General features: G+C 36.9%; 1 protein-coding gene across 17 annotated transcripts in view; it reads left to right on the forward strand.

Moving 5' to 3' along the window:
- LOC146753837 (uncharacterized) overlaps nucleotides 1-27,242 on the forward strand; it is a 45,716-nt gene that overhangs the window by 8,870 nt on the left and 9,604 nt on the right. For 4 of the 17 annotated variants that reach the window (XR_014939573.1, XR_014939574.1, XM_085529484.1 and 1 more), the window contains exons 11-34: nucleotides 1,553-1,599; nucleotides 2,233-2,319; nucleotides 3,368-3,412; nucleotides 3,955-4,011; nucleotides 5,302-5,353; nucleotides 6,227-6,295; nucleotides 6,398-6,463; nucleotides 8,398-8,444; nucleotides 9,078-9,164; nucleotides 10,213-10,257; nucleotides 10,800-10,856; nucleotides 12,147-12,198; nucleotides 13,073-13,141; nucleotides 13,244-13,309; nucleotides 15,243-15,289; nucleotides 15,923-16,009; nucleotides 17,058-17,102; nucleotides 17,645-17,701; nucleotides 18,992-19,043; nucleotides 19,918-19,986; nucleotides 20,089-20,154; nucleotides 22,088-22,134; nucleotides 22,768-22,854; nucleotides 23,903-23,947. Coding sequence is in view for 14 of the 17 variants with exons in the window: in XM_085529484.1 (XP_085385610.1) it covers nucleotides 1,553-1,599; nucleotides 2,233-2,319; nucleotides 3,368-3,412; nucleotides 3,955-4,011; nucleotides 5,302-5,353; nucleotides 6,227-6,295; nucleotides 6,398-6,463; nucleotides 8,398-8,444; nucleotides 9,078-9,164; nucleotides 10,213-10,257; nucleotides 10,800-10,856; nucleotides 12,147-12,198; nucleotides 13,073-13,141; nucleotides 13,244-13,309; nucleotides 15,243-15,289; nucleotides 15,923-16,009; nucleotides 17,058-17,102; nucleotides 17,645-17,701; nucleotides 18,992-19,043; nucleotides 19,918-19,986; nucleotides 20,089-20,154; nucleotides 22,088-22,134; nucleotides 22,768-22,854; nucleotides 23,903-23,947 (1,448 nt within the window). In the remaining 3 variants the exon portion in view is untranslated. The other 13 variants (XR_014939572.1, XM_085529483.1, XM_085529485.1 and 10 more) reach the window with 11 other exon arrangements.

The raw sequence follows: 27,242 nt of genomic DNA on the forward strand, positions 1-27,242 counted from the left end.
TCCATGATTACAGTTATTGGCATAATAAACAGAAGTTTAATTGAGTGTAACAATGCAGCACAATGCTAGTGATGGTCCACCTAAAATTTTTTGATTACATCAGACTGCAGTTTTAAAGATGTGATTTACACATAAGTGTATTCATCCCCGTGTACGATTCATTGCATAGTTCTGAGGTGAACGTTGGTGATGCTTGAGGATGTACTTTCATTTTCCTTAAACCACAAAGCTAAGTAAATGATAAAAAAGTCGATTGTATGATTAGACAAGGTCTAAGGAAAACAATCAAATGTGCTGTGATTTGTTTCCTGAGAACATATGTGTGTCAGAGGCAGCAAGGTAATTATTTGTACTTCACTGGAAGAAAGGTTTATTTCTTGACAAGTAGAACAACAGCAGCATAAAGCCGGCAGTGCTGATGCACTTCAAGCTGTCTGTTGTACTCATTAGCTGTACTGCTGATTAGAAGTATGCTTCTGTTGTACTGAGCTTTGGGATCCAAGTAATATTTACATTCTATTTTAGACAGTTTTCAAGTGATGAAAACTCTTTTAGTGCAACGTTTGGCATGTGAGTTAATGGACTTAGTTTTGAAAGTATTCCATTGTTAATTCCATTGCTAGTCATTTCACCACACAGATATTTGTTCTTTCTCTGCTATTGAGAGATTCTGTTTCAAGACAGTGTAAGTGTTAAGCATGAGAACTCAGTGGGAACAGACTCAGCATTTTTGCCTATTTTACATCACCTTGGACAGGTGATGAGGCTTTCATAGAGACATATATCATACATACAATCAAAGTGGCATGGTAGGAGATGACATTGAAATTTGCACAAATATTCCAGGTAACCGTCCAAATGAGAAGCTGAAGGCAGAGTATAGCAAAGTATAATTCTTAATTGTAAGAATGGTTGTTACAAGAGATGACTCTGTTGCATTGTTATTTTGATCAACCTCTGCATATTTGTCAGAGGTTTTTCCCTGCTCTGTGTACTTGTAAAGTTGTGGGGTTTTTTTTTCTCCATAAGTATTTTGTTTTTAAAGGTTTGTTTATATACTCTAAGAGTTATTTTTCTGGTAAGGGACTCGTATCTATTCAAGGCAAATCTCATCAAGAGATAGGCCAAGGTGTCCATGAGCTGTATGATCTGGAAGAGACTGCAATAGAATGGAAAGAAGATGAAAAAAGAACCAATAGGTTCATTCCCAGGGTGAGAGAGTGAGGCAGACTACTACATACTGTATCGGATTTACAGATGATTTAGTTGCCTGGAAGTAGAATAAAATGTCAGGTAACAGAGGCATCTAAGTAAAGTGTACTGAAAGAACAGACCTACAGAACAGTGAGGACTGGTAAGTGCAGAAATAGTTTTTCATTTCTAGCTTTTTCATTGATAGTTGGCCATAAAATCAGTTCCTTACAATGTAGTAACTTAAGCAGTATGAATGAAAATCATACATTGTGTAAAATGATTTTGGCATAGTTTAAATGCAAATTAATTTGAGCATTTTTTAAACATGCTTAATCCAGTTGTTTTAATTATTGTCTAGCACTTGACAGAGGAGAAGCCAGAAGGCCTTGTCAACGAAGCATCTCGGTATGGATATCAAAACCACTTTTTTAATCATAGTCAGTGACTGCACTGTGCGGAAGATCATTCAAAATTGATTCTTTTTCTTTTCTAAGGTTTTCCCCTCCCTTGCTTTTAAACAAAGGTAGAAAACAAAAATTACTCTGTACTTCATTTGATCATTCTGCTTAGATATGAATTTTCTAATAAGTAGGTTGATCTGAAAATAATGCCTCCTCTTTTTTTCCATGGAAACTACAACAGATAGAGTACAAATAGCAGGTTGAAAGAAGCTCAACTTTCAGCTACAAAACCAGTTTTCAGTATAGTCTCCTCACCATTAGCTATACATTTTTGCTAGCAGTGAAAAAGCCTCAGCATGCTGTGCTTGTAAACATTTCAGTGGCCATGGCTTGTCTTTCATGTCACTGGCTGCTGCTACTTTTGTCTACTGAAATGCACAAGCCACAAGTAACCTCTAGAAGCTAATACTGTAGTCATTCCATGATGTTTTAGTTGGCTGATGGTTTGGTTAATGTGTGCCTTCCTGTACTAACAATCTAGGAATTTTACAGTGCTATGAGAGACATACTGCTTCTGCCTTACAAAAAGCTGCTTTTTTTTTCAAGGTGTTCCTTTTTTCTTTTTCCAAATGCATAGGCAGGTTGCATTAGCTGATCTTGTAATCGTCAATAAAACGGATTTGGTTTCAAGGGAAGAATTGAATAAAGTCAGAACAGCTGTCAGGTATGAAATTTCTGGTATAACCGTGACATTGTATGTGCTCAAATGTTATTAGAAATTAGATCTCATGATTGTTCCAACAGATCATGTAGTGAAAAAGAGCAGTGAGAAAGCAGTGAAAAAGAGTCTGCCCCTTTCTGGAGATGTTTCCAGTGCATTTCTGTGCTTCCACAGTCTTATCAGCTTGCCTAAGTAAGATTTGATGTTACCTGCTCAGAAGTGTAGAATTATAGAATAGAATCAAAGGATGCTCTTAAGTTAGAGGGAACCTTCAAGGACCATTGACTCCAACCTCTGGCTCTACTCAGGACCACCCAAAATTCCAATTCTATGTCTGAGAGCTTTCTCCAAATGTTCCTTGAACTCTGGCTGCTTGGGGCTGTTCCATGTCTACCGCCCTCTGGTGAAGAACCTTTTCCTAATACCCAACCTGACCCTCTTCTGGTGCAACTCCACACCGTTTCCTTGGCTAAATCAGGCCTAAAAAATGCCTTATAATAGACCTTTGTCTTAAGTGCTCACATTCTTATACTATTGGGCAGCTGTTGCCATTTGTCTGAGTTAACTACAGGGGGCAATGTCTGCTAGTCCATACATGTTTATTAGCAAATATAAAGGGGTATGGAAGATATCTGAATAATTGTCATGGATGTAAAAGAACAAATGGGCTGAATCAAACCAGTGTTCAAAGGTGTGTTCCATCTTTCTCAGTACCGTGACAGACAAAATGGAATATTGAGAAATACTTTGCAACGTTATTTGTGGTTCAGACTCTTGAGAATTCTTAACCTTGCAGTTTGTACGGGGAGAAGAAAAATGCTATGTTCAGTAGTCGTATTTTATTGTCAGAAGTTGTGAATTTTGACCTTGGTTCGGCTATAAAATGTCACAAAAGCAAACTTTTTCTTGATGCCTCTTGGACTGTAAAACATTTAGTAACAGTGTGAGAGATGTTGTTATGTTTCTTGTATTGCTCTACATTGTTAAATTGTCCAATCGATATATTACAGTTGCGTTTGCACCTCATTTTGCTTTTTTCTATTTGTTTTAGGTCAATAAATGGACTTGTCGAAATTTTGGAGACACAAAGGTCGAGGTATTAGATTAACCTGTATTCCAACAAGTACCAAATCCTGTCCCACTGACATTATTTTTACCAAGCTTTCATTATGATCTGTTGGCTGTGCACATGCATACCTACCTTTACTGTGTTTTAATGTGTGCTTGTGTTCAAAGAGGTACAGAACGATTGTTCCCATCAGAGAATTAGATAACACTTAGGCATCCAATACAAATCACATCTTTCAGAAAACAGATTCTTGTGTGGTTTTTTTTGTTTGTTTGTTTTTTTAGTATTAATTTATTTTTTAACTGTATTCACTAAAATTCTCTTTTTATGCTCCCATATTACTGTACAGCTGAAAGCTGCTTTACTCCATGGTAGATAGCACTGACTGCTGACATGTGAAAATAGGGCTAGCTTCTGGTGCTTTGCATTGGAATAAGAGATCAGGAAAAAAAAACAACAAACATGAACAATTATTTATATGTTTAAAAATGAGTAATCGAAGCTTCAGTACACATAATTCTTACATGCAGTGAAAATAGAAAGCTTTCTTTCTCTCCCTATCTGTGCAGAGTTGATCTTTCCAATGTGCTGGACCTGCATGCTTTTGACAGTCTATCTGGAATCAGGTATGGCAATAATTTCACTTTTATTAAAAGTAATGCTCATTGCATAGATAGACGCATGAAGTAGGTACATTTACATTTAGGCAGAGTCTGCATCTGAATTTCTGTTCCATGTTCTAGTTCAGACACTTGTTTACAATTCTCAGTAAGAGTAAGAAGTAATAGAAAGAGGATGTTTTTCCACTTGAGATACATGCAGCAAAAGATTGTAGGGTTTGTAAAATGAAATGCGAGCCAAAGCACCCACGATTGTTTGGCGTTTTCCCCCCGTTTCCCTTGTTGAGGCTTTCAGTTGTCCATTAGTACTACTACTACTAAATAAGATCTCAGTGCTTTTTTCTGGTTCTCTTAAAACTCAGAGGATTTAATTTTTTTCTTGCTTTACATTGTGATGAACTGGAGACCTTAGTTTTCACAGCAAACTCTGAGTTCCACAACAACCTAAGCCTTGGAAATGTTGTTCAGCGTGTTCCTGGATCCGTTATGTCCTCTGGTTCTTTTATGACTAAGAGGCTGAGCTTTAAATTAGCAAACACTGCACAGTGTGCAGTGGGAATTAGCTTTGGGAATGAGTTAAGTAGAAAGCGTTGTATAGTATTTCACTTCATTTTATACTGCACATTTTACTCTTAGAAGCAATGGCTTTGTTCCTTTTTTACTTCCTAACATAGTTTCAAAAAGTGATGCCCAACAAATCATCCCACAGATGTCAGAAGTTGCTTTTTTGTTTTATAAAGATGTAAGAGTGTAAAATGTAGATAGAAGTCCATGGCGACTTACTCTATGATGGTTAAAAGTTAGTAGGTCGTACTACTAGCCTTGTTGTGAAAATGGGTCTCCTAAGTCTTTCTTGTAAGACACTGACAGCTGAGTTAGAACAAAGCGTTTCTAACCATAACAGACTCTCTTGGCCCAAGGACAGCTTTAATCCAACCAGAAATGACCATCCAATAGGTCACTCCTTGCTTTATCACTCATACGTCAGAATTTTTTTCCTAATCTAGAAAGGAAATCCGTAATGGTTCTGTACATTACTATAGTCAAATTAGATAATTGATAGTGGAATTCCAGCAGTTAAGCTGTGGCAGACTTCCTATCACAGATCATTTGAAAGATCAAACAAACATAATTAAACATAACTATTCTGAGATTAAAGCTGAATTAACAGTTGAAAATTACTTTGATAACAGCACTTTAGTTTTGGTCTGCAGTACTGAAGAGTTTGTGTAGATCTTGTTTGAGATAATGACACTGCATCCATCCAGTGCAAATGCAACATCTGCTAGTTTTCAGCTTGCAGAAAAAATTCGAGAGTATGAAGACAACAGATGCACATCTCGACAAGGTAATTACAACAAGCACTGCTTCAGTCTCGCTGTTAGAAGATAGTTCAGGATAACTGCAACCATGGCATACTAATCATCTTATTTTTTCAGAAGGTTTCAGGTAGAGAATAGTATGTTTAAGATCTCTGGAATATTACACTGAATGCCATGTACTTTGATACAGATAGATAGTAAATGTATATACTGAGTTCTGCTTTCAAATATGGTTTAAGAGTTCTATTGTTGGAAACAGTGTTCTTGTACATGGAGAGCATTACTACAACAGCCAAGTAATACTATTCTTTTCAATATTTGCCCTTATTGAGCAATTGAGATTTGAGAATTGAGCCCTGTACTTACACCTGATATTTATCCCGTAGGTCGAAATGATGTCAGTGTTTGTAGATACTGGGGAGTTGCTGTTCACAACTTTGCATTAATTAAGGTGTTAGAGAGACACTTCTGTGAGTGCTTCCCTTTGTTTTTACACAGAAAATCAACAGATCAACCTGTAACAGTGAATTAGGTTTTCCTATAAATTTGATATAAATCCTATAACCGCACGTGTGCTAGAAGGTTAGGAATGTGAAATGCTTTGCTTTTCCAGATATGTAACCCAGCTTTTATTTATGTCAGGGTAGAATCTTCTCTCTTGCTCTGTGCAATAAAACAATCCTTGCATATTACAGTGTAAATTGCATTTTTATCTTGGTGATTGTGTTTTATTTAGAGAGAAAATACAGTATTTTGTCTGTTTTGTGGTTTTGATTTTTAATAAATAATTGAAGGGGAAAGGGTCTGGCCTGTCACTCCTTTAGAGTATAAGCAGTTGTGTGCTAAATGCTGCTTTTAAGCATCTATCTTGTCTGTCTTGTGTGTCTTTCCATTTACAGGACATAGTGACAGTAACACTTGAAGTCCTAGGAAATATTAAGGAAGAAAACCTTAATCTCTTTATACAGGTAAATATTAATACATCGCAGTCAACTGCAAAATCATTGTGTCCTTTTGTAGAAAATCATCTTACTCTGTTCTGTTTGTGAAAACATTTTTCCTCTTTGTAGAATCTTCTGTGGGAAAAGAATGTGAAAGATAGGACTGGACGTACCATGGATGTCATAAGACTGAAGGTTTGCCTGAAACTTCCAACCTCTTTGCTTTGTGCTTTCCCTCTTTTTAAATGGAAAGAAACTGCAGTGTATTGTCAGCCACATACAGGTCAAAGAGCAGACAAAAGAGAGAACATCAGTTTGTAATTGATCCATGTAGAGACACTTAAATACCTGCTGGCCAATGAGACCACTCAAGGTAGCTGACAGAGAAGCAGACCACAGTACTACTTGCTGTGTAGTGAAAGGGGAGACTTGCAGTCCCAAACATGAGTGGGTCAGGATTAATGATCAGGACATAAGTGAAAGGAGGTGATGTTGTTTTCCCCTCCTTTGCTCTGAAAGGTCTCATCCATTTCACCTAGATGGCTCCTTAGCTAGGGATGTAGTTACAGGTTTCTGTCCATGATTACAGTTATTGGCATAATAAACAGAAGTTTAATTGAGTGTAACAATGCAGCACAATGCTAGTGATGGTCCACCTAAAATTTTTTGATTACATCAGACTGCAGTTTTAAAGATGTGATTTACACATAAGTGTATTCATCCCCGTGTACGATTCATTGCATAGTTCTGAGGTGAACGTTGGTGATGCTTGAGGATGTACTTTCATTTTCCTTAAACCACAAAGCTAAGTAAATGATAAAAAAGTCGATTGTATGATTAGACAAGGTCTAAGGAAAACAATCAAATGTGCTGTGATTTGTTTCCTGAGAACATATGTGTGTCAGAGGCAGCAAGGTAATTATTTGTACTTCACTGGAAGAAAGGTTTATTTCTTGACAAGTAGAACAACAGCAGCATAAAGCCGGCAGTGCTGATGCACTTCAAGCTGTCTGTTGTACTCATTAGCTGTACTGCTGATTAGAAGTATGCTTCTGTTGTACTGAGCTTTGGGATCCAAGTAATATTTACATTCTATTTTAGACAGTTTTCAAGTGATGAAAACTCTTTTAGTGCAACGTTTGGCATGTGAGTTAATGGACTTAGTTTTGAAAGTATTCCATTGTTAATTCCATTGCTAGTCATTTCACCACACAGATATTTGTTCTTTCTCTGCTATTGAGAGATTCTGTTTCAAGACAGTGTAAGTGTTAAGCATGAGAACTCAGTGGGAACAGACTCAGCATTTTTGCCTATTTTACATCACCTTGGACAGGTGATGAGGCTTTCATAGAGACATATATCATACATACAATCAAAGTGGCATGGTAGGAGATGACATTGAAATTTGCACAAATATTCCAGGTAACCGTCCAAATGAGAAGCTGAAGGCAGAGTATAGCAAAGTATAATTCTTAATTGTAAGAATGGTTGTTACAAGAGATGACTCTGTTGCATTGTTATTTTGATCAACCTCTGCATATTTGTCAGAGGTTTTTCCCTGCTCTGTGTACTTGTAAAGTTGTTTTGTTTTTTTTTTCTCCATAAGTATTTTGTTTTTAAAGGTTTGTTTATATACTCTAAGAGTTATTTTTCTGGTAAGGGACTCGTATCTATTCAAGGCAAATCTCATCAAGAGATAGGCCAAGGTGTCCATGAGCTGTATGATCTGGAAGAGACTGCAATAGAATGGAAAGAAGATGAAAAAAGAACCAATAGGTTCATTCCCAGGGTGAGAGAGTGAGGCAGACTACTACATACTGTATCGGATTTACAGATGATTTAGTTGCCTGGAAGTAGAATAAAATGTCAGGTAACAGAGGCATCTAAGTAAAGTGTACTGAAAGAACAGACCTACAGAACAGTGAGGACTGGTAAGTGCAGAAATAGTTTTTCATTTCTAGCTTTTTCATTGATAGTTGGCCATAAAATCAGTTCCTTACAATGTAGTAACTTAAGCAGTATGAATGAAAATCATACATTGTGTAAAATGATTTTGGCATAGTTTAAATGCAAATTAATTTGAGCATTTTTTAAACATGCTTAATCCAGTTGTTTTAATTATTGTCTAGCACTTGACAGAGGAGAAGCCAGAAGGCCTTGTCAACGAAGCATCTCGGTATGGATATCAAAACCACTTTTTTAATCATAGTCAGTGACTGCACTGTGCGGAAGATCATTCAAAATTGATTCTTTTTCTTTTCTAAGGTTTTCCCCTCCCTTGCTTTTAAACAAAGGTAGAAAACAAAAATTACTCTGTACTTCATTTGATCATTCTGCTTAGATATGAATTTTCTAATAAGTAGGTTGATCTGAAAATAATGCCTCCTCTTTTTTTCCATGGAAACTACAACAGATAGAGTACAAATAGCAGGTTGAAAGAAGCTCAACTTTCAGCTACAAAACCAGTTTTCAGTATAGTCTCCTCACCATTAGCTATACATTTTTGCTAGCAGTGAAAAAGCCTCAGCATGCTGTGCTTGTAAACATTTCAGTGGCCATGGCTTGTCTTTCATGTCACTGGCTGCTGCTACTTTTGTCTACTGAAATGCACAAGCCACAAGTAACCTCTAGAAGCTAATACTGTAGTCATTCCATGATGTTTTAGTTGGCTGATGGTTTGGTTAATGTGTGCCTTCCTGTACTAACAATCTAGGAATTTTACAGTGCTATGAGAGACATACTGCTTCTGCCTTACAAAAAACTGCTTTTTTTTTCAAGGTGTTCCTTTTTTCTTTTTCCAAATGCATAGGCAGGTTGCATTAGCTGATCTTGTAATCGTCAATAAAACGGATTTGGTTTCAAGGGAAGAATTGAATACAGTCAGAACAACTGTCAGGTATGAAATTTCTGGTATAACCGTGACATTGTATGTGCTCAAATGTTTTTAGAAATTAGATCTCATGATTGTTCCAACAGATCATGTAGTGAAAAAGAGCAGTGAGAAAGCAGTGAAAAAGAGTCTGCCCCTTTCTGGAGATGTTTCCAGTGCATTTCTGTGCTTCCACAGTCTTATCAGCTTGCCTAAGTAAGATTTGATGTTACCTGCTCAGAAGTGTAGAATTATAGAATAGAATCAAAGGATGCTCTTGAGTTAGAGGGAACCTTCAAGGACCATTGACTCCAACCTCTGGCTCTACTCAGGACCACCCAAAATTCCAATTCTATGTCTGAGAGCTTTCTCCAAATGTTCCTTGAACTCTGGCTGCTTGGGGCTGTTCCATGTCTACCGCCCTCTGGTGAAGAACCTTTTCCTAATACCCAACCTGACCCTCTTCTGGTGCAACTCCACACCGTTTCCTTGGCTAAATTAGGCCTAAAAAATGCCTTATAATAGACCTTTGTCTTAAGTGCTCACATTCTTATACTATTGGGCAGCTGTTGCCATTTGTCTGAGTTAACTACAGGGGGCAATGTCTGCTAGTCCATACATGTTTATTAGCAAATATAAAGGGGTATGGAAGATATCTGAATAATTGTCATGGATGTAAAAGAACAAATGGGCTGAATCAAACCAGTGTTCAAAGGTGTGTTCCATCTTTCTCAGTACCGTGACAGACAAAATGGAATATTGAGAAATACTTTGCAACGTTTTTTGTGGTTCAGACTCTTGAGAATTCTTAACCTTGCAGTTTGTACGGGGAGAAGAAAAATGCTATGTTCAGTAGTAATATTTTATTGTCAGAAGTTGTGAATTTTGACCTTGGTTCGGCTATAAAATGTCACAAAAGCAAACTTTTTCTTGATGCCTCTTGGACTGTAAAACATTGAGTAACAGTGTGAGAGATGGCGTTATGTTTCTTGTATTGCTCTACATTGTTAAATTGTCCAATCGATATATTACAGTTGCGTTTGCACCTCATTTTGCTTTTTTCTATTTGTTTTAGGTCAATAAATGGACTTGTCGAAATTTTGGAGACACAAAGGTCGAGGTATTAGATTAACCTGTATTCCAACAAGTACCAAATCCTGTCCCACTGACATTATTTTTACCAAGCTTTCATTATGATCTGTTGGCTGTGCACATGCATACCTACCTTTACTGTGTTTTAATGTGTGCTTGTGTTCAAAGAGGTACAGAACGATTGTTCCCATCAGAGAATTAGATAACACTTAGGCATCCAATACAAATCACATCTTTCAGAAAACAGATTCTTGTGTGTTTTTTTTTGTTTGTTTGTTTTTTTAGTACTAATTTATTTTTTAACTGTATTCACTAAAATTCTCTTTTTATGCTCCCATATTACTGTACAGCTGAAAGCTGCTTTACTCCATGGTAGATAGCACTGACTGCTGACATCTGAAAATAGGGCTAGCTTCTGGTGCTTTGCATTGGAATAAGAGATCAGGAAAAAAAAACAACAAACATGAACAATTATTTATATGTTTAAAAATGAGTAATCGAAGCTTCAGTACACATAATTCTTACATGCAGTGAAAATAGAAAGCTTTCTTTCTCTCCCTATCTGTGCAGAGTTGATCTTTCCAATGTGCTGGACCTGCATGCTTTTGACAGTCTATCTGGAATCAGGTATGGCAATAATTTCACTTTTATTAAAAGTAATGCTCATTGCATAGATAGACGCATGAAGTAGGTACATTTACATTTAGGCAGAGTCTGCATCTGAATTTCTGTTCCATGTTCTAGTTCAGACACTTGTTTACAATTCTCAGTAAGAGTAAGAAGTAATAGAAAGAGGATGTTTTTCCACTTGAGATACATGCAGCAAAAGATTGTAGGGTTTGTAAAATGAAATGCGAGCCAAAGCACCCACGATTGTTTGGCGTTTTCCCCCCGTTTCCCTTGTTGAGGCTTTCAGTTTTCCATTAGTACTACTACTACTAAATAAGATCTCAGTGCTTTTTTCTGGTTCTCTTAAAACTCAGAGGATTTAATTTTTTTCTTGCTTTACATTGTGATGAACTGGAGACCTTAGTTTTCACAGGAAACTCTGAGTTCCACAACAACCTAAGCCTTGGAAATGTTGTTCAGCGTGTTCCTGGATCCGTTATGTCCTCTGGTTCTTTTATGACTAAGAGGCTGAGCTTTAAATTAGCAAACACTGCACAGTGTGCAGTGGGAATTAGCTTTGGGAATGAGTTAAGTAGAAAGCGTTGTATAGTATTTCACTTCATTTTATACTGCACATTTTACTCTTAGAAGCAATGGCTTTGTTCCTTTTTTACTTCCTAACATAGTTTCACAAAGTGATGCCCAACAAATCATCCCACAGATGTCAGAAGTTGCTTTTTTGTTTTATAAAGATGTAAGAGTGTAAAATGTAGATAGAAGTCCATGGCGACTTACTCTATGATGGTTAAAAGTTAGTAGGTCGTACTACTAGCCTTGTTGTGAAAATGGGTCTCCTAAGTCTTTCTTGTAAGACACTGACAGCTGAGTTAGAACAAAGCGTTTCTAACCATAACAGACTCTCTTGGCCCAAGGACAGCTTTAATCCAACCAGAAATGACCATCCAATAGGTCACTCCTTGCTTTATCACTCATACGTCAGAATTTTTTTCCTAATCTAGAAAGGAAATCCGTAATGGTTCTGTACATTACTATAGTCAAATTAGATAATTGATAGTGGAATTCCAGCAGTTAAGCTGTGGCAGACTTCCTATCACAGATCATTTGAAAGATCAAACAAACATAATTAAACATAACTATTCTGAGATTAAAGCTGAATTAACAGTTGAAAATTACTTTGATAACAGCACTTTAGTTTTGGTCTGCAGTACTGAAGAGTTTGTGTAGATCTTGTTTGAGATAATGACACTGCATCCATCCAGTGCAAATGCAACATCTGCTAGTTTTCAGCTTGCAGAAAAAATTCGAGAGTATGAAGACAACAGATGCACATCTCGACAAGGTAATTACAACAAGCACTGCTTCAGTCTCGCTGTTAGAAGATAGTTCAGGATAACTGCAACCATGGCATACTAATCATCTTATTTTTTCAGAAGGTTTCAGGTAGAGAATAGTATGTTTAAGATCTCTGGAATATTACACTGAATGCCATGTACTTTGATACAGATAGATAGTAAATGTATATACTGAGTTCTGCTTTCAAATATGGTTTAAGAGTTCTATTGTTGGAAACAGTGTTCTTGTACATGGAGAGCATTACTACAACAGACAAGTAATACTATTCTTTTCAATATTTGCCCTTATTGAGCAATTGAGATTTGAGAATTGAGCCCTGTACTTACACCTGATATTTATCCCGTAGGTCGAAATGATGTCAGTGTTTGTAGATACTGGGGAGTTGCTGTTCACAACTTTGCATTAATTAAGGTGTTAGAGAGACACATTCTGTGAGTGCTTCCCTTTGTTTTTACACAGAAAATCAACAGATCAACCTGTAACAGTGAATTAGGTTTTCCTATAAATTTGATATAAATCCTATAACCGCACGTGTGCTAGAAGGTTAGGAATGTGAAATGCTTTGTTTTTCCAGATATGTAACCCAGCTTTTATTTATGTCAGGGTAGAATCTTCTCTCTTGCTCTGTGCAATAAAACAATCCTTGCATATTACAGTGTAAATTGCATTTTTATCTTGGTGATTGTGTTTTATTTAGAGAGAAAATACAGTATTTTGTCTGTTTTGTGGTTTTGATTTTTAATAAATAATTGAAGGGGAAAGGGTCTGGCCTGTCACTCCTTTAGAGTATAAGCAGTTGTGTGCTAAATGCTGCTTTTAAGCATCTATCTTGTCTGTCTTGTGTGTCTTTCCATTTACAGGACATAGTGACAGTAACACTTGAAGTCCTAGGAAATATTAAGGAAGAAAACCTTAATCTCTTTATACAGGTAAATATTAATACATCGCAGTCAACTGCAAAATCATTGTGTCCTTTTGTAGAAAATCATCTTACTCTGTTCTGTTTGTGAAAACATTTTTCCTCTTTGTAGAATCTTCTGTGGGAAAAGAATGTGAAAGATAGGACTGGACGTACCATGGATGTCATAAGACTGAAGGTTTGCCTGAAACTTCCAACCTCTTTGTTTTGTGCTTTCCCTCTTTTTAAATGGAAAGAAACTGCAGTGTATTGTCAGCCACATACAGGTCAAAGAGCAGACAAAAGAGAGAACATCAGTTTGTCATTGATCCATGTAGAGACACTTAAATACCTGCTGGCCAATGAGACCACTCAAGGTAGCTGACAGAGAAGCAGACCACAGTACTACTTGCTGTGTAGTGAAAGGGGAGACTTGCAGTCCCAAACATGAGAGGGTCAGGATTAATGATCAGGACATAAGTGAAAGGAGGTGATGTTGTTTTCCCCTCCTTTGCTCTGAAAGGTCTCATCCATTTCACCTAGATGGCTCCTTAGCTAGGGATGTAGTTACAGGTTTCTGTCCATGATTACAGTTATTGGCATAATAAACAGAAGTTTAATTGAGTGTAACAATGCAGCACAATGCTAGTGATGGTCCACCTAAAATTTTTTGATTACATCAGACTGCAGTTTTAAAGATGTGATTTACACATAAGTGTATTCATCCCCGTGTACGATTCATTGCATAGTTCTGAGGTGAACGTTGGTGATGCTTGAGGATGTACTTTCATTTTCCTTAAACCACAAAGCTAAGTAAATGATAAAAAAGTCGATTGTATGATTAGACAAGGTCTAAGGAAAACAATCAAATGTGCTGTGATTTGTTTCCTGAGAACATATGTGTTTCAGAGGCAGCAAGGTAATTATTTGTACTTCACTGGAAGAAAGGTTTATTTCTTGACAAGTAGAACAACAGCAGCATAAAGCCGGCAGTGCTGATGCACTTCAAGCTGTCTGTTGTACTCATTAGCTGTACTGCTGATTAGAAGTATGCTTCTGTTGTACTGAGCTTTGGGATCCAAGTAATATTTACATTCTATTTTAGACAGTTTTCAAGTGATGAAAACTCTTTTAGTGCAACGTTTGGCATGTGAGTTAATGGACTTAGTTTTGAAAGTATTCCATTGTTAATTCCATTGCTAGTCATTTCACCACACAGATATTTGTTCTTTCTCTGCTATTGAGAGATTCTGTTTCAAGACAGTGTAAGTGTTAAGCATGAGAACTCAGTGGGAACAGACTCAGCATTTTTGCCTATTTTACATCACCTTGGACAGGTGATGAGGCTTTCATAGAGACATATATCATACATACAATCAAAGTGGCATGGTAGGAGATGACATTGAAATTTGCACAAATATTCCAGGTAACCGTCCAAATGAGAAGCTGAAGGCAGAGTATAGCAAAGTATAATTCTTAATTGTAAGAATGGTTGTTACAAGAGATGACTCTGTTGCATTGTTATTTTGATCAACCTCTGCATATTTGTCAGAGGTTTTTCCCTGCTCTGTGTACTTGTAAAGTTGTGGGGTTTTTTTTTCTCCATAAGTATTTTGTTTTTAAAGGTTTGTTTATATACTCTAAGAGTTATTTTTCTGGTAAGGGACTCGTATCTATTCAAGGCAAATCTCATCAAGAGATAGGCCAAGGTGTCCATGAGCTGTATGATCTGGAAGAGACTGCAATAGAATGGAAAGAAGATGAAAAAAGAACCAATAGGTTCATTCCCAGGGTGAGAGAGTGAGGCAGACTACTACATACTGTATCGGATTTACAGATGATTTAGTTGCCTGGAAGTAGAATAAAATGTCAGGTAACAGAGGCATCTAAGTAAAGTGTACTGAAAGAACAGACCTACAGAACAGTGAGGACTGGTAAGTGCAGAAATAGTTTTTCATTTCTAGCTTTTTCATTGATAGTTGGCCATAAAATCAGTTCCTTACAATGTAGTAACTTAAGCAGTATGAATGAAAATCATACATTGTGTAAAATGATTTTGGCATAGTTTAAATGCAAATTAATTTGAGCATTTTTTAAACATGCTTAATCCAGTTGTTTTAATTATTGTCTAGCACTTGACAGAGGAGAAGCCAGAAGGCCTTGTCAACGAAGCATCTCGGTATGGATATCAAAACCACTTTTTTAATCATAGTCAGTGACTGCACTGTGCGGAAGATCATTCAAAATTGATTCTTTTTCTTTTCTAAGGTTTTCCCCTCCCTTGCTTTTAAACAAAGGTAGAAAACAAAAATTACTCTGTACTTCATTTGATCATTCTGCTTAGATATGAATTTTCTAATAAGTAGGTTGATCTGAAAATAATGCCTCCTCTTTTTTTCCATGTAAACTACAACAGATAGAGTACAAATAACAGGTTGAAAGAAGCTCAACTTTCAGCTACAAAACCAGTTTTCAGTATAGTCTCCTCACCATTAGCTATACATTTTTGCTAGCAGTGAAAAAGCCTCAGCATGCTGTGCTTGTAAACATTTCAGTGGCCATGGCTTGTCTTTCATGTCACTGGCTGCTGCTACTTTTGTCTGCTGAAATGCACAAGCCACAAGTAACCTCTAGAAGCTAATACTGTAGTCATTCCATGATGTTTTAGTTGGCTGATGGTTTGGTTAATGTGTGCCTTCCTGTACTAACAATCTAGTAATTTTACAGTGCTATGAGAGACATACTGCTTCTGCCTTACAAAAAGCTGCTTTTTTTTTCAAGGTGTTCCTTTTTTCTTTTTCCAAATGCATAGGCAGGTTGCATTAGCTGATCTTGTAATCGTCAATAAAACGGATTTGGTTTCAAGGGAAGAATTGAATAAAGTCAGAACAACTGTCAGGTATGAAATTTCTGGTATAACCGTGACATTGTACACGCTCAAATGTTCTTAGAAATTAGATCTCATGATTGTTCCAACAGATCATGTAGTGAAAAAGAGCAGTGAGAAAGCAGTGAAAAAGAGTCTGCCCCTTTCTGGAGATGTTTCCAGTGCATTTCTGTGCTTCCACAGTCTTATCAGCTTGCCTAAGTAAGATTTGATGTTACCTGCTCAGAAGTGTAGAATTATAGAATAGAATCAAAGGATGCTCTTGAGTTAGAGGGAACCTTCAAGGACCATTGACTCCAACCTCTGGCTCTACTCAGGACCACCCAAAATTCCAATTCTATGTCTGAGAGCTTTCTCCAAATGTTCCTTGAACTCTGGCTGCTTGGGGCTGTTCCATGTCTACCGCCCTCTGGTGAAGAACCTTTTCCTAATACCCAACCTGACCCTCTTCTGGTGCAACTCCACACCGTTTCCTTGGCTAAATTAGGCCTAAAAAATGCCTTATAATAGACCTTTGTCTTAAGTGCTCACATTCTTATACTATTGGGCAGCTGTTGCCATTTGTCTGAGTTAACTACAGGGGGCAATGTCTGCTAGTCCATACATGTTTATTAGCAAATATAAAGGGGTATGGAAGATATCTGAATAATTGTCATGGATGTAAAAGTACAAATGGGCTGAATCAAACCAGTGTTCAAAGGTGTGTTCCATCTTTCTCAGTACCGTGACAGACAAAATGGAATATTGAGAAATACTTTGCAACGTTATTTGTGGTTCAGACTCTTGAGAATTCTTAACCTTGCAGTTTGTACGGGGAGAAGAAAAATGCTATGTTCAGTAGTCGTATTTTATTGTCAGAAGTTGTGAATTTTGACCTTGGTTCGGCTATAAAATGTCACAAAAGCAAACTTTTTCTTGATGCCTCTTGGACTGTAAAACATTGAGTAACAGTGTGAGAGATGGCGTTATGTTTCTTGTATTGCTCTACATTGTTAAATTGTCCAATCGATATATTACAGTTGCGTTTGCACCTCATTTTGCTTTTTTCTATTTGTTTTAGGTCAATAAATGGACTTGTCGAAATTTTGGAGACACAAAGGTCGAGGTATTAGATTAACCTGTATTCCAACAAGTACCAAATCCTGTCCCACTGACATTATTTTTACCAAGCTTTCATTATGATCTGTTGGCTGTGCACATGCATACCTACCTTTACTGTGTTTTAATGTGTGCTTGTGTTCAAAGAGGTACAGAACGATTGTTCCCATCAGAGAATTAGATAACACTTAGGCATCCAATACAAATCACATCTTTCAGAAAACAGATTCTTGTGTGTTTTTTTTTGTTTGTTTGTTTTTTTAGTACTAATTTATTTTTTAACTGTATTCACTAAAATTCTCTTTTTATGCTCCCATATTACTGTACAGCTGAAAGCTGCTTTACTCTATGGTAGATAGCACTGACTGCTGACATCTGAAAATAGGGCTAGCTTCTGGTGCTTTGCATTGGAATAAGAGATCAGGAAAAAAAAACAACAAACATGAACAATTATTTATATGTTTAAAAATGAGTAATCGAAGCTTCAGTACACATAATTCTTACATGCAGTGAAAATAGAAAGCTTTCTTTCTCTCCCTATCTGTGCAGAGTTGATCTTTCCAATGTGCTGGACCTGCATGCTTTTGACAGTCTATCTGGAATCAGGTATGGCAATAATTTCACTTTTATTAAAAGTAATGCTCATTGCATAGATAGACGCATGAAGTAGGTACATTTACATTTAGGCAGAGTCTGCATCTGAATTTCTGTTCCATGTTCTAGTTCAGACACTTGTTTACAATTCTCAGTAAGAGTAAGAAGTAATAGAAAGAGGATGTTTTTCCACTTGAGATACATGCAGCAAAAGATTGTAGGGTTTGTAAAATGAAATGCGAGCCAAAGCACCCACGATTGTTTGGCGTTTTCCCCCCGTTTCCCTTGTTGAGGCTTTCAGTTTTCCATTAGTACTACTACTACTAAATAAGATCTCAGTGCTTTTTTCTGGTTCTCTTAAAACTCAGAGGATTTAATTTTTTTCTTGCTTTACATTGTGATGAACTGGAGACCTTAGTTTTCACAGGAAACTCTGAGTTCCACAACAACCTAAGCCTTGGAAATGTTGTTCAGCGTGTTCCTGGATCCGTTATGTCCTCTGGTTCTTTTATGACTAAGAGGCTGAGCTTTAAATTAGCAAACACTGCACAGTGTGCAGTGGGAATTAGCTTTGGGAATGAGTTAAGTAGAAAGCGTTGTATAGTATTTCACTTCATTTTATACTGCACATTTTACTCTTAGAAGCAATGGCTTTGTTCCTTTTTTACTTCCTAACATAGTTTCAAAAAGTGATGCCCAACAAATCATCCCACAGATGTCAGAAGTTGCTTTTTTGTTTTATAAAGATGTAAGAGTGTAAAATGTAGATAGAAGTCCATGGCGACTTACTCTATGATGGTTAAAAGTTAGTAGGTCGTACTACTAGCCTTGTTGTGAAAATGGGTCTCCTAAGTCTTTCTTGTAAGACACTGACAGCTGAGTTAGAACAAAGCGTTTCTAACCATAACAGACTCTCTTGGCCCAAGGACAGCTTTAATCCAACCAGAAATGACCATCCAATAGGTCACTCCTTGCTTTATCACTCATACGTCAGAATTTTTTTCCTAATCTAGAAAGGAAATCCGTAATGGTTCTGTACATTACTATAGTCAAATTAGATAATTGATAGTGGAATTCCAGCAGTTAAGCTGTGGCAGACTTCCTATCACAGATCATTTGAAAGATCAAACAAACATAATTAAACATAACTATTCTGAGATTAAAGCTGAATTAACAGTTGAAAATTACTTTGATAACAGCACTTTAGTTTTGGTCTGCAGTACTGAAGAGTTTGTGTAGATCTTGTTTGAGATAATGACACTGCATCCATCCAGTGCAAATGCAACATCTGCTAGTTTTCAGCTTGCAGAAAAAATTCGAGAGTATGAAGACAACAGATGCACATCTCGACAAGGTAATTACAACAAGCACTGCTTCAGTCTCGCTGTTAGAAGATAGTTCAGGATAACTGCAACCATGGCATACTAATCATCTTATTTTTTCAGAAGGTTTCAGGTAGAGAATAGTATGTTTAAGATCTCTGGAATATTACACTGAATGCCATGTACTTTGATACAGATAGATAGTAAATGTATATACTGAGTTCTGCTTTCAAATATGGTTTAAGAGTTCTATTGTTGGAAACAGTGTTCTTGTACATGGAGAGCATTACTACAACAGACAAGTAATACTATTCTTTTCAATATTTGCCCTCATTGAGCAATTGAGATTTGAGAATTGAGCCCTGTACTTACACCTGATATTTATCCCGTAGGTCGAAATGATGTCAGTGTTTGTAGATACTGGGGAGTTGCTGTTCACAACTTTGCATTAATTAAGGTGTTAGAGAGACACATTCTGTGAGTGCTTCCCTTTGTTTTTACACAGAAAATCAACAGATCAACCTGTAACAGTGAATTAGGTTTTCCTATAAATTTGATATAAATCCTATAACCGCACGTGTGCTAGAAGGTTAGGAATGTGAAATGCTTTGTTTTTCCAGATATGTAACCCAGCTTTTATTTATGTCAGGGTAGAATCTTCTCTCTTGCTCTGTGCAATAAAACAATCCTTGCATATTACAGTGTAAATTGCATTTTTATCTTGGTGATTGTGTTTTATTTAGAGAGAAAATACAGTATTTTGTCTGTTTTGTGGTTTTGATTTTTAATAAATAATTGAAGGGGAAAGGGTCTGGCCTGTCACTCCTTTAGAGTATAAGCAGTTGTGTGCTAAATGCTGCTTTTAAGCATCTATCTTGTCTGTCTTGTGTGTCTTTCCATTTACAGGACATAGTGACAGTAACACTTGAAGTCCTAGGAAATATTAAGGAAGAAAACCTTAATCTCTTTATACAGGTAAATATTAATACATCGCAGTCAACTGCAAAATCATTGTGTCCTTTTGTAGAAAATCATCTTACTCTGTTCTGTTTGTGAAAACATTTTTCCTCTTTGTAGAATCTTCTGTGGGAAAAGAATGTGAAAGATAGGACTGGACGTACCATGGATGTCATAAGACTGAAGGTTTGCCTGAAACTTCCAACCTCTTTGTTTTGTGCTTTCCCTCTTTTTAAATGGAAAGAAACTGCAGTGTATTGTCAGCCACATACAGGTCAAAGAGCAGACAAAAGAGAGAACATCAGTTTGTCATTGATCCATGTAGAGACACTTAAATACCTGCTGGCCAATGAGACCACTCAAGGTAGCTGACAGAGAAGCAGACCACAGTACTACTAGCTGTGTAGTGAAAGGGGAGACTTGCAGTCCCAAACATGAGAGGGTCAGGATTAATGATCAGGACATAAGTGAAAGGAGGTGATGTTGTTTTCCCCTCCTTTGCTCTGAAAGGTCTCATCCATTTCACCTAGATGGCTCCTTAGCTAGGGATGTAGTTACAGGTTTCTGTCCATGATTACAGTTATTGGCATAATAAACAGAAGTTTAATTGAGTGTAACAATGCAGCACAATGCTAGTGATGGTCCACCTAAAATTTTTTGATTACATCAGACTGCAGTTTTAAAGATGTGATTTACACATAAGTGTATTCATCCCCGTGTACGATTCATTGCATAGTTCTGAGGTGAACGTTGGTGATGCTTGAGGATGTACTTTCATTTTCCTTAAACCACAAAGCTAAGTAAATGATAAAAAAGTCGATTGTATGATTAGACAAGGTCTAAGGAAAACAATCAAATGTGCTGTGATTTGTTTCCTGAGAACATATGTGTTTCAGAGGCAGCAAGGTAATTATTTGTACTTCACTGGAAGAAAGGTTTATTTCTTGACAAGTAGAACAACAGCAGCATAAAGCCGGCAGTGCTGATGCACTTCAAGCTGTCTGTTGTACTCATTAGCTGTACTGCTGATTAGAAGTATGCTTCTGTTGTACTGAGCTTTGGGATCCAAGTAATATTTACATTCTATTTTAGACAGTTTTCAAGTGATGAAAACTCTTTTAGTGCAACGTTTGGCATGTGAGTTAATGGACTTAGTTTTGAAAGTATTCCATTGTTAATTCCATTGCTAGTCATTTCACCACACAGATATTTGTTCTTTCTCTGCTATTGAGAGATTCTGTTTCAAGACAGTGTAAGTGTTAAGCATGAGAACTCAGTGGGAACAGACTCAGCATTTTTGCCTATTTTACATCACCTTGGACAGGTGATGAGGCTTTCATAGAGACATATATCATACATACAATCAAAGTGGCATGGTAGGAGATGACATTGAAATTTGCACAAATATTCCAGGTAACCGTCCAAATGAGAAGCTGAAGGCAGAGTATAGCAAAGTATAATTCTTAATTGTAAGAATGGTTGTTACAAGAGATGACTCTGTTGCATTGTTATTTTGATCAACCTCTGCATATTTGTCAGAGGTTTTTCCCTGCTCTGTGTACTTGTAAAGTTGTGGGGTTTTTTTTTCTCCATAAGTATTTTGTTTTTAAAGGTTTGTTTATATACTCTAAGAGTTATTTTTCTGGTAAGGGACTCGTATCTATTCAAGGCAAATCTCATCAAGAGATAGGCCAAGGTGTCCATGAGCTGTATGATCTGGAAGAGACTGCAATAGAATGGAAAGAAGATGAAAAAAGAACCAATAGGTTCATTCCCAGGGTGAGAGAGTGAGGCAGACTACTACATACTGTATCGGATTTACAGATGATTTAGTTGCCTGGAAGTAGAATAAAATGTCAGGTAACAGAGGCATCTAAGTAAAGTGTACTGAAAGAACAGACCTACAGAACAGTGAGGACTGGTAAGTGCAGAAATAGTTTTTCATTTCTAGCTTTTTCATTGATAGTTGGCCATAAAATCAGTTCCTTACAATGTAGTAACTTAAGCAGTATGAATGAAAATCATACATTGTGTAAAATGATTTTGGCATAGTTTAAATGCAAATTAATTTGAGCATTTTTTAAACATGCTTAATCCAGTTGTTTTAATTATTGTCTAGCACTTGACAGAGGAGAAGCCAGAAGGCCTTGTCAACGAAGCATCTCGGTATGGATATCAAAACCACTTTTTTAATCATAGTCAGTGACTGCACTGTGCGGAAGATCATTCAAAATTGATTCTTTTTCTTTTCTAAGGTTTTCCCCTCCCTTGCTTTTAAACAAAGGTAGAAAACAAAAATTACTCTGTACTTCATTTGATCATTCTGCTTAGATATGAATTTTCTAATAAGTAGGTTGATCTGAAAATAATGCCTCCTCTTTTTTTCCATGTAAACTACAACAGATAGAGTACAAATAACAGGTTGAAAGAAGCTCAACTTTCAGCTACAAAACCAGTTTTCAGTATAGTCTCCTCACCATTAGCTATACATTTTTGCTAGCAGTGAAAAAGCCTCAGCATGCTGTGCTTGTAAACATTTCAGTGGCCATGGCTTGTCTTTCATGTCACTGGCTGCTGCTACTTTTGTCTGCTGAAATGCACAAGCCACAAGTAACCTCTAGAAGCTAATACTGTAGTCATTCCATGATGTTTTAGTTGGCTGATGGTTTGGTTAATGTGTGCCTTCCTGTACTAACAATCTAGTAATTTTACAGTGCTATGAGAGACATACTGCTTCTGCCTTACAAAAAGCTGCTTTTTTTTTCAAGGTGTTCCTTTTTTCTTTTTCCAAATGCATAGGCAGGTTGCATTAGCTGATCTTGTAATCGTCAATAAAACGGATTTGGTTTCAAGGGAAGAATTGAATAAAGTCAGAACAACTGTCAGGTATGAAATTTCTGGTATAACCGTGACATTGTACACGCTCAAATGTTCTTAGAAATTAGATCTCATGATTGTTCCAACAGATCATGTAGTGAAAAAGAGCAGTGAGAAAGCAGTGAAAAAGAGTCTGCCCCTTTCTGGAGATGTTTCCAGTGCATTTCTGTGCTTCCACAGTCTTATCAGCTTGCCTAAGTAAGATTTGATGTTACCTGCTCAGAAGTGTAGAATTATAGAATAGAATCAAAGGATGCTCTTGAGTTAGAGGGAACCTTCAAGGACCATTGACTCCAACCTCTGGCTCTACTCAGGACCACCCAAAATTCCAATTCTATGTCTGAGAGCTTTCTCCAAATGTTCCTTGAACTCTGGCTGCTTGGGGCTGTTCCATGTCTACCGCCCTCTGGTGAAGAACCTTTTCCTAATACCCAACCTGACCCTCTTCTGGTGCAACTCCACACCGTTTCCTTGGCTAAATTAGGCCTAAAAAATGCCTTATAATAGACCTTTGTCTTAAGTGCTCACATTCTTATACTATTGGGCAGCTGTTGCCATTTGTCTGAGTTAACTACAGGGGGCAATGTCTGCTAGTCCATACATGTTTATTAGCAAATATAAAGGGGTATGGAAGATATCTGAATAATTGTCATGGATGTAAAAGAACAAATGGGCTGAATCAAACCAGTGTTCAAAGGTGTGTTCCATCTTTCTCAGTACCGTGACAGACAAAATGGAATATTGAGAAATACTTTGCAACGTTATTTGTGGTTCAGACTCTTGAGAATTCTTAACCTTGCAGTTTGTACGGGGAGAAGAAAAATGCTATGTTCAGTAGTCGTATTTTATTGTCAGAAGTTGTGAATTTTGACCTTGGTTCGGCTATAAAATGTCACAAAAGCAAACTTTTTCTTGATGCCTCTTGGACTGTAAAACATTGAGTAACAGTGTGAGAGATGGCGTTATGTTTCTTGTATTGCTCTACATTGTTAAATTGTCCAATCGATATATTACAGTTGCGTTTGCACCTCATTTTGCTTTTTTCTATTTGTTTTAGGTCAATAAATGGACTTGTCGAAATTTTGGAGACACAAAGGTCGAGGTATTAGATTAACCTGTATTCCAACAAGTACCAAATCCTGTCCCACTGACATTATTTTTACCAAGCTTTCATTATGATCTGTTGGCTGTGCACATGCATACCTACCTTTACTGTGTTTTAATGTGTGCTTGTGTTCAAAGAGGTACAGAACGATTGTTCCCATCAGAGAATTAGATAACACTTAGGCATCCAATACAAATCACATCTTTCAGAAAACAGATTCTTGTGTGGTTTTTTTTGTTTGTTTGTTTTTTTAGTACTAATTTATTTTTTAACTGTATTCACTAAAATTCTCTTTTTATGCTCCCATATTACTGTACAGCTGAAAGCTGCTTTACTCCATGGTAGATAGCACTGACTGCTGACATCTGAAAATAGGGCTAGCTTCTGGTGCTTTGCATTGGAATAAGAGATCAGGAAAAAAAAACAACAAACATGAACAATTATTTATATGTTTAAAAATGAGTAATCGAAGCTTCAGTACACATAATTCTTACATGCAGTGAAAATACAAAGCTTTCTTTCTCTCCCTATCTGTGCAGAGTTGATCTTTCCCATGTGCTGGACCTGCATGCTTTTGACAGTCTATCTGGAATCAGGTATGGCAATAATTTCACTTTTATTAAAAGTAATGCTCATTGCATAGATAGACGCATGAAGTAGGTACATTTACATTTAGGCAGAGTCTGCATCTGAATTTCTGTTCCATGTTCTAGTTCAGACACTTGTTTACAATTCTCAGTAAGAGTAAGAAGTAATAGAAAGAGGATGTTTTTCCACTTGAGATACATGCAGCAAAAGATTGTAGGGTTTGTAAAATGAAATGAGAGCCAAAGCACCCACGATTGTTTGGCGTTTTCCCCCCGTTTCCCTTGTTGAGGCTTTAAGTTGTCCATTAGTACTACTACTACTAAATAAGATCTCAGTGCTTTTTTCTGGTTCTCTTAAAACTCAGAGGATTTAATTTTTTTCTTGCTTTACATTGTGATGAACTGGAGACCTTAGTTTTCACAGGAAACTCTGAGTTCCACAACAACCTAAGCCTTGGAAATGTTGTTCAGCGTGTTCCTGGATCCGTTATGTCCTCTGGTTCTTTTATGACTAAGAGGCTGAGCTTTAAATTAGCAAACACTGCACAGTGTGCAGTGGGAATTAGCTTTGGGAATGAGTTAAGTAGAAAGCGTTGTATAGTATTTCACTTCATTTTATACTGCACATTTTACTCTTAGAAGCAATGGCTTTGTTCCTTTTTTACTTCCTAACATAGATTCAAAAAGTGATGCCCAACAAATCATCCCACAGATGTCAGAAGTTGCTTTTTTGTTTTATAAAGATGTAAGAGTGTAAAATGTAGATAGAAGTCCATGGCGACTTACTCTATGATGGTTAAAAGTTAGTAGGTCGTACTACTAGCCTTGTTGTGAAAATGGGTCTCCTAAGTCTTTCTTGTAAGACACTGACAGCTGAGTTAGAACAAAGCGTTTCTAACCATAACAGACTCTCTTGGCCCAAGGACAGCTTTAATCCAACCAGAAATGACCATCCAATAGGTCACTCCTTGCTTTATCACTCATACGTCAGAATTTTTTTCCTAATCTAGAAAGGAAATCCGTAATGGTTCTGTACATTACTATAGTCAAATTAGATAATTGACAGTGGAATTCCAGCAGTTAAGCTGTGGCAGACTTCCTATCACAGATCATTTGAAAGATCAAACAAACATAATTAAACATAACTATTCTGAGATTAAAGCTGAATTAACAGTTGAAAATTACTTTGATAACAGCACTTTAGTTTTGGTCTGCAGTACTGAAGAGTTTGTGTAGATCTTGTTTGAGATAATGACACTGCATCCATCCAGTGCAAATGCAACATCTGCTTGTTTACAGCTTGCAGAAAAAATTCGAGAGTATGAAGACAACAGATGCACATCTCGACAAGGTAATTACAACAAGCACTGCTTCAGTCTCGCTGTTAGAAGATAGTTCAGGATAACTGCAACCATGGCATACTAATCATCTTATTTTTTCAGAAGGTTTCAAGTAGAGAATAGTATGTTTAAGATCTCTGGAATATTACACTGAATGCCATGTACTTTGATGCAGATAGATAGTAAATGTATATACGGAGTTCAGCTTTCAAATATGGCTTAAGAGTTCTGTTGTTGGAAACAGTGTTCTTGTACATGGAGAGCATTACTGCAACAGACAAGTAATACTATTCTTTTCAATATTTGCCTTTATTGAGCAATTGAGATTTGAGAATTGAGCCCTATACTTACACCTGGTATTTATCCCGTAGGTCGAAATGATGTCAGTGTTTGTAGATACTGGGGAGTTGCTGTTCACAACTTTGCATTAATTAAGGTGTTAGAGAGACACATTCTGTGAGTGCTTCCCTTTGTTTTTACACAGAAAATCAACAGATCAACCTGTAACAGTGAATTAGGTTTTCCTATAAATTTGATTTAAATCCTATAACCGCACGTGTGCTAGAAGGTTAGGAATGTGAAATGCTTTGTTTTTCCAGATATGTAACCCAGCTTTCATTTATGTCAGGGTAGAATCTTCTCTCTTGCTCTGTGCAATAAAACAATCCTTGCATATTACAGTTTAAATTGCATTTTTATCTTGGTGATTGTGTTTTATTTAGAGAGAAAATACAGTATTTTGTCTGTTTTGTGGTTTTGATTTTTAATAAATAATTGAAGGGGAAAGGGTCTGGCCTGTCACTCCTTTAGAGTATAAGCAGTTGTGTGCTAAATGCTGCTTTTAAGCATCTATCTTGTCTGTCTTGTGTGTCTTTCCATTTACAGGACATAGTGACAGTAACACTTGAAGTCCTAGGAAATATTAAGGAAGAAAACCTTAATCTCTTTATACAGGTAAATATTAATACATCACAGTCAAGTGCGAAATCATTGTGTCCTTTTGTAGAAAATCATCTTACGCTGTTCTGTTTGTGAAAACATTTTTCCTCTTTGTAGAATCTTCTGTGGGAAAAGAATGTGAAAGATAGGACTGGATGTACCATGGATGTCATAAGACTGAAGGTTTGCCTGAAACTTCCAACCTCTTTGTTTTGTGCTTTCCCTCTTTTAAAATGGAAAGAAACTGCAGTGTATTGTCAGCCACATACAGGTCAAAGAGCAGACAAAAGAGAGAACATCAGTTTGTCATTGATCCATGTAGAGACACTTAAATACCTGCTGGCCAATGAGACCACTCAAGGTAGCTGACAGAGAAGCAAACCATAGTACTACTAGCTGTGTAGTGGAAGGGGAGACTTGCAGTCC

This window comes from Coturnix japonica, chromosome Z (assembly GCF_054131305.1).
Source record: "Coturnix japonica strain WE chromosome Z, WE-NBRP24, whole genome shotgun sequence".
NCBI classification, from domain to species: domain Eukaryota; kingdom Metazoa; phylum Chordata; class Aves; order Galliformes; family Phasianidae; genus Coturnix; species Coturnix japonica.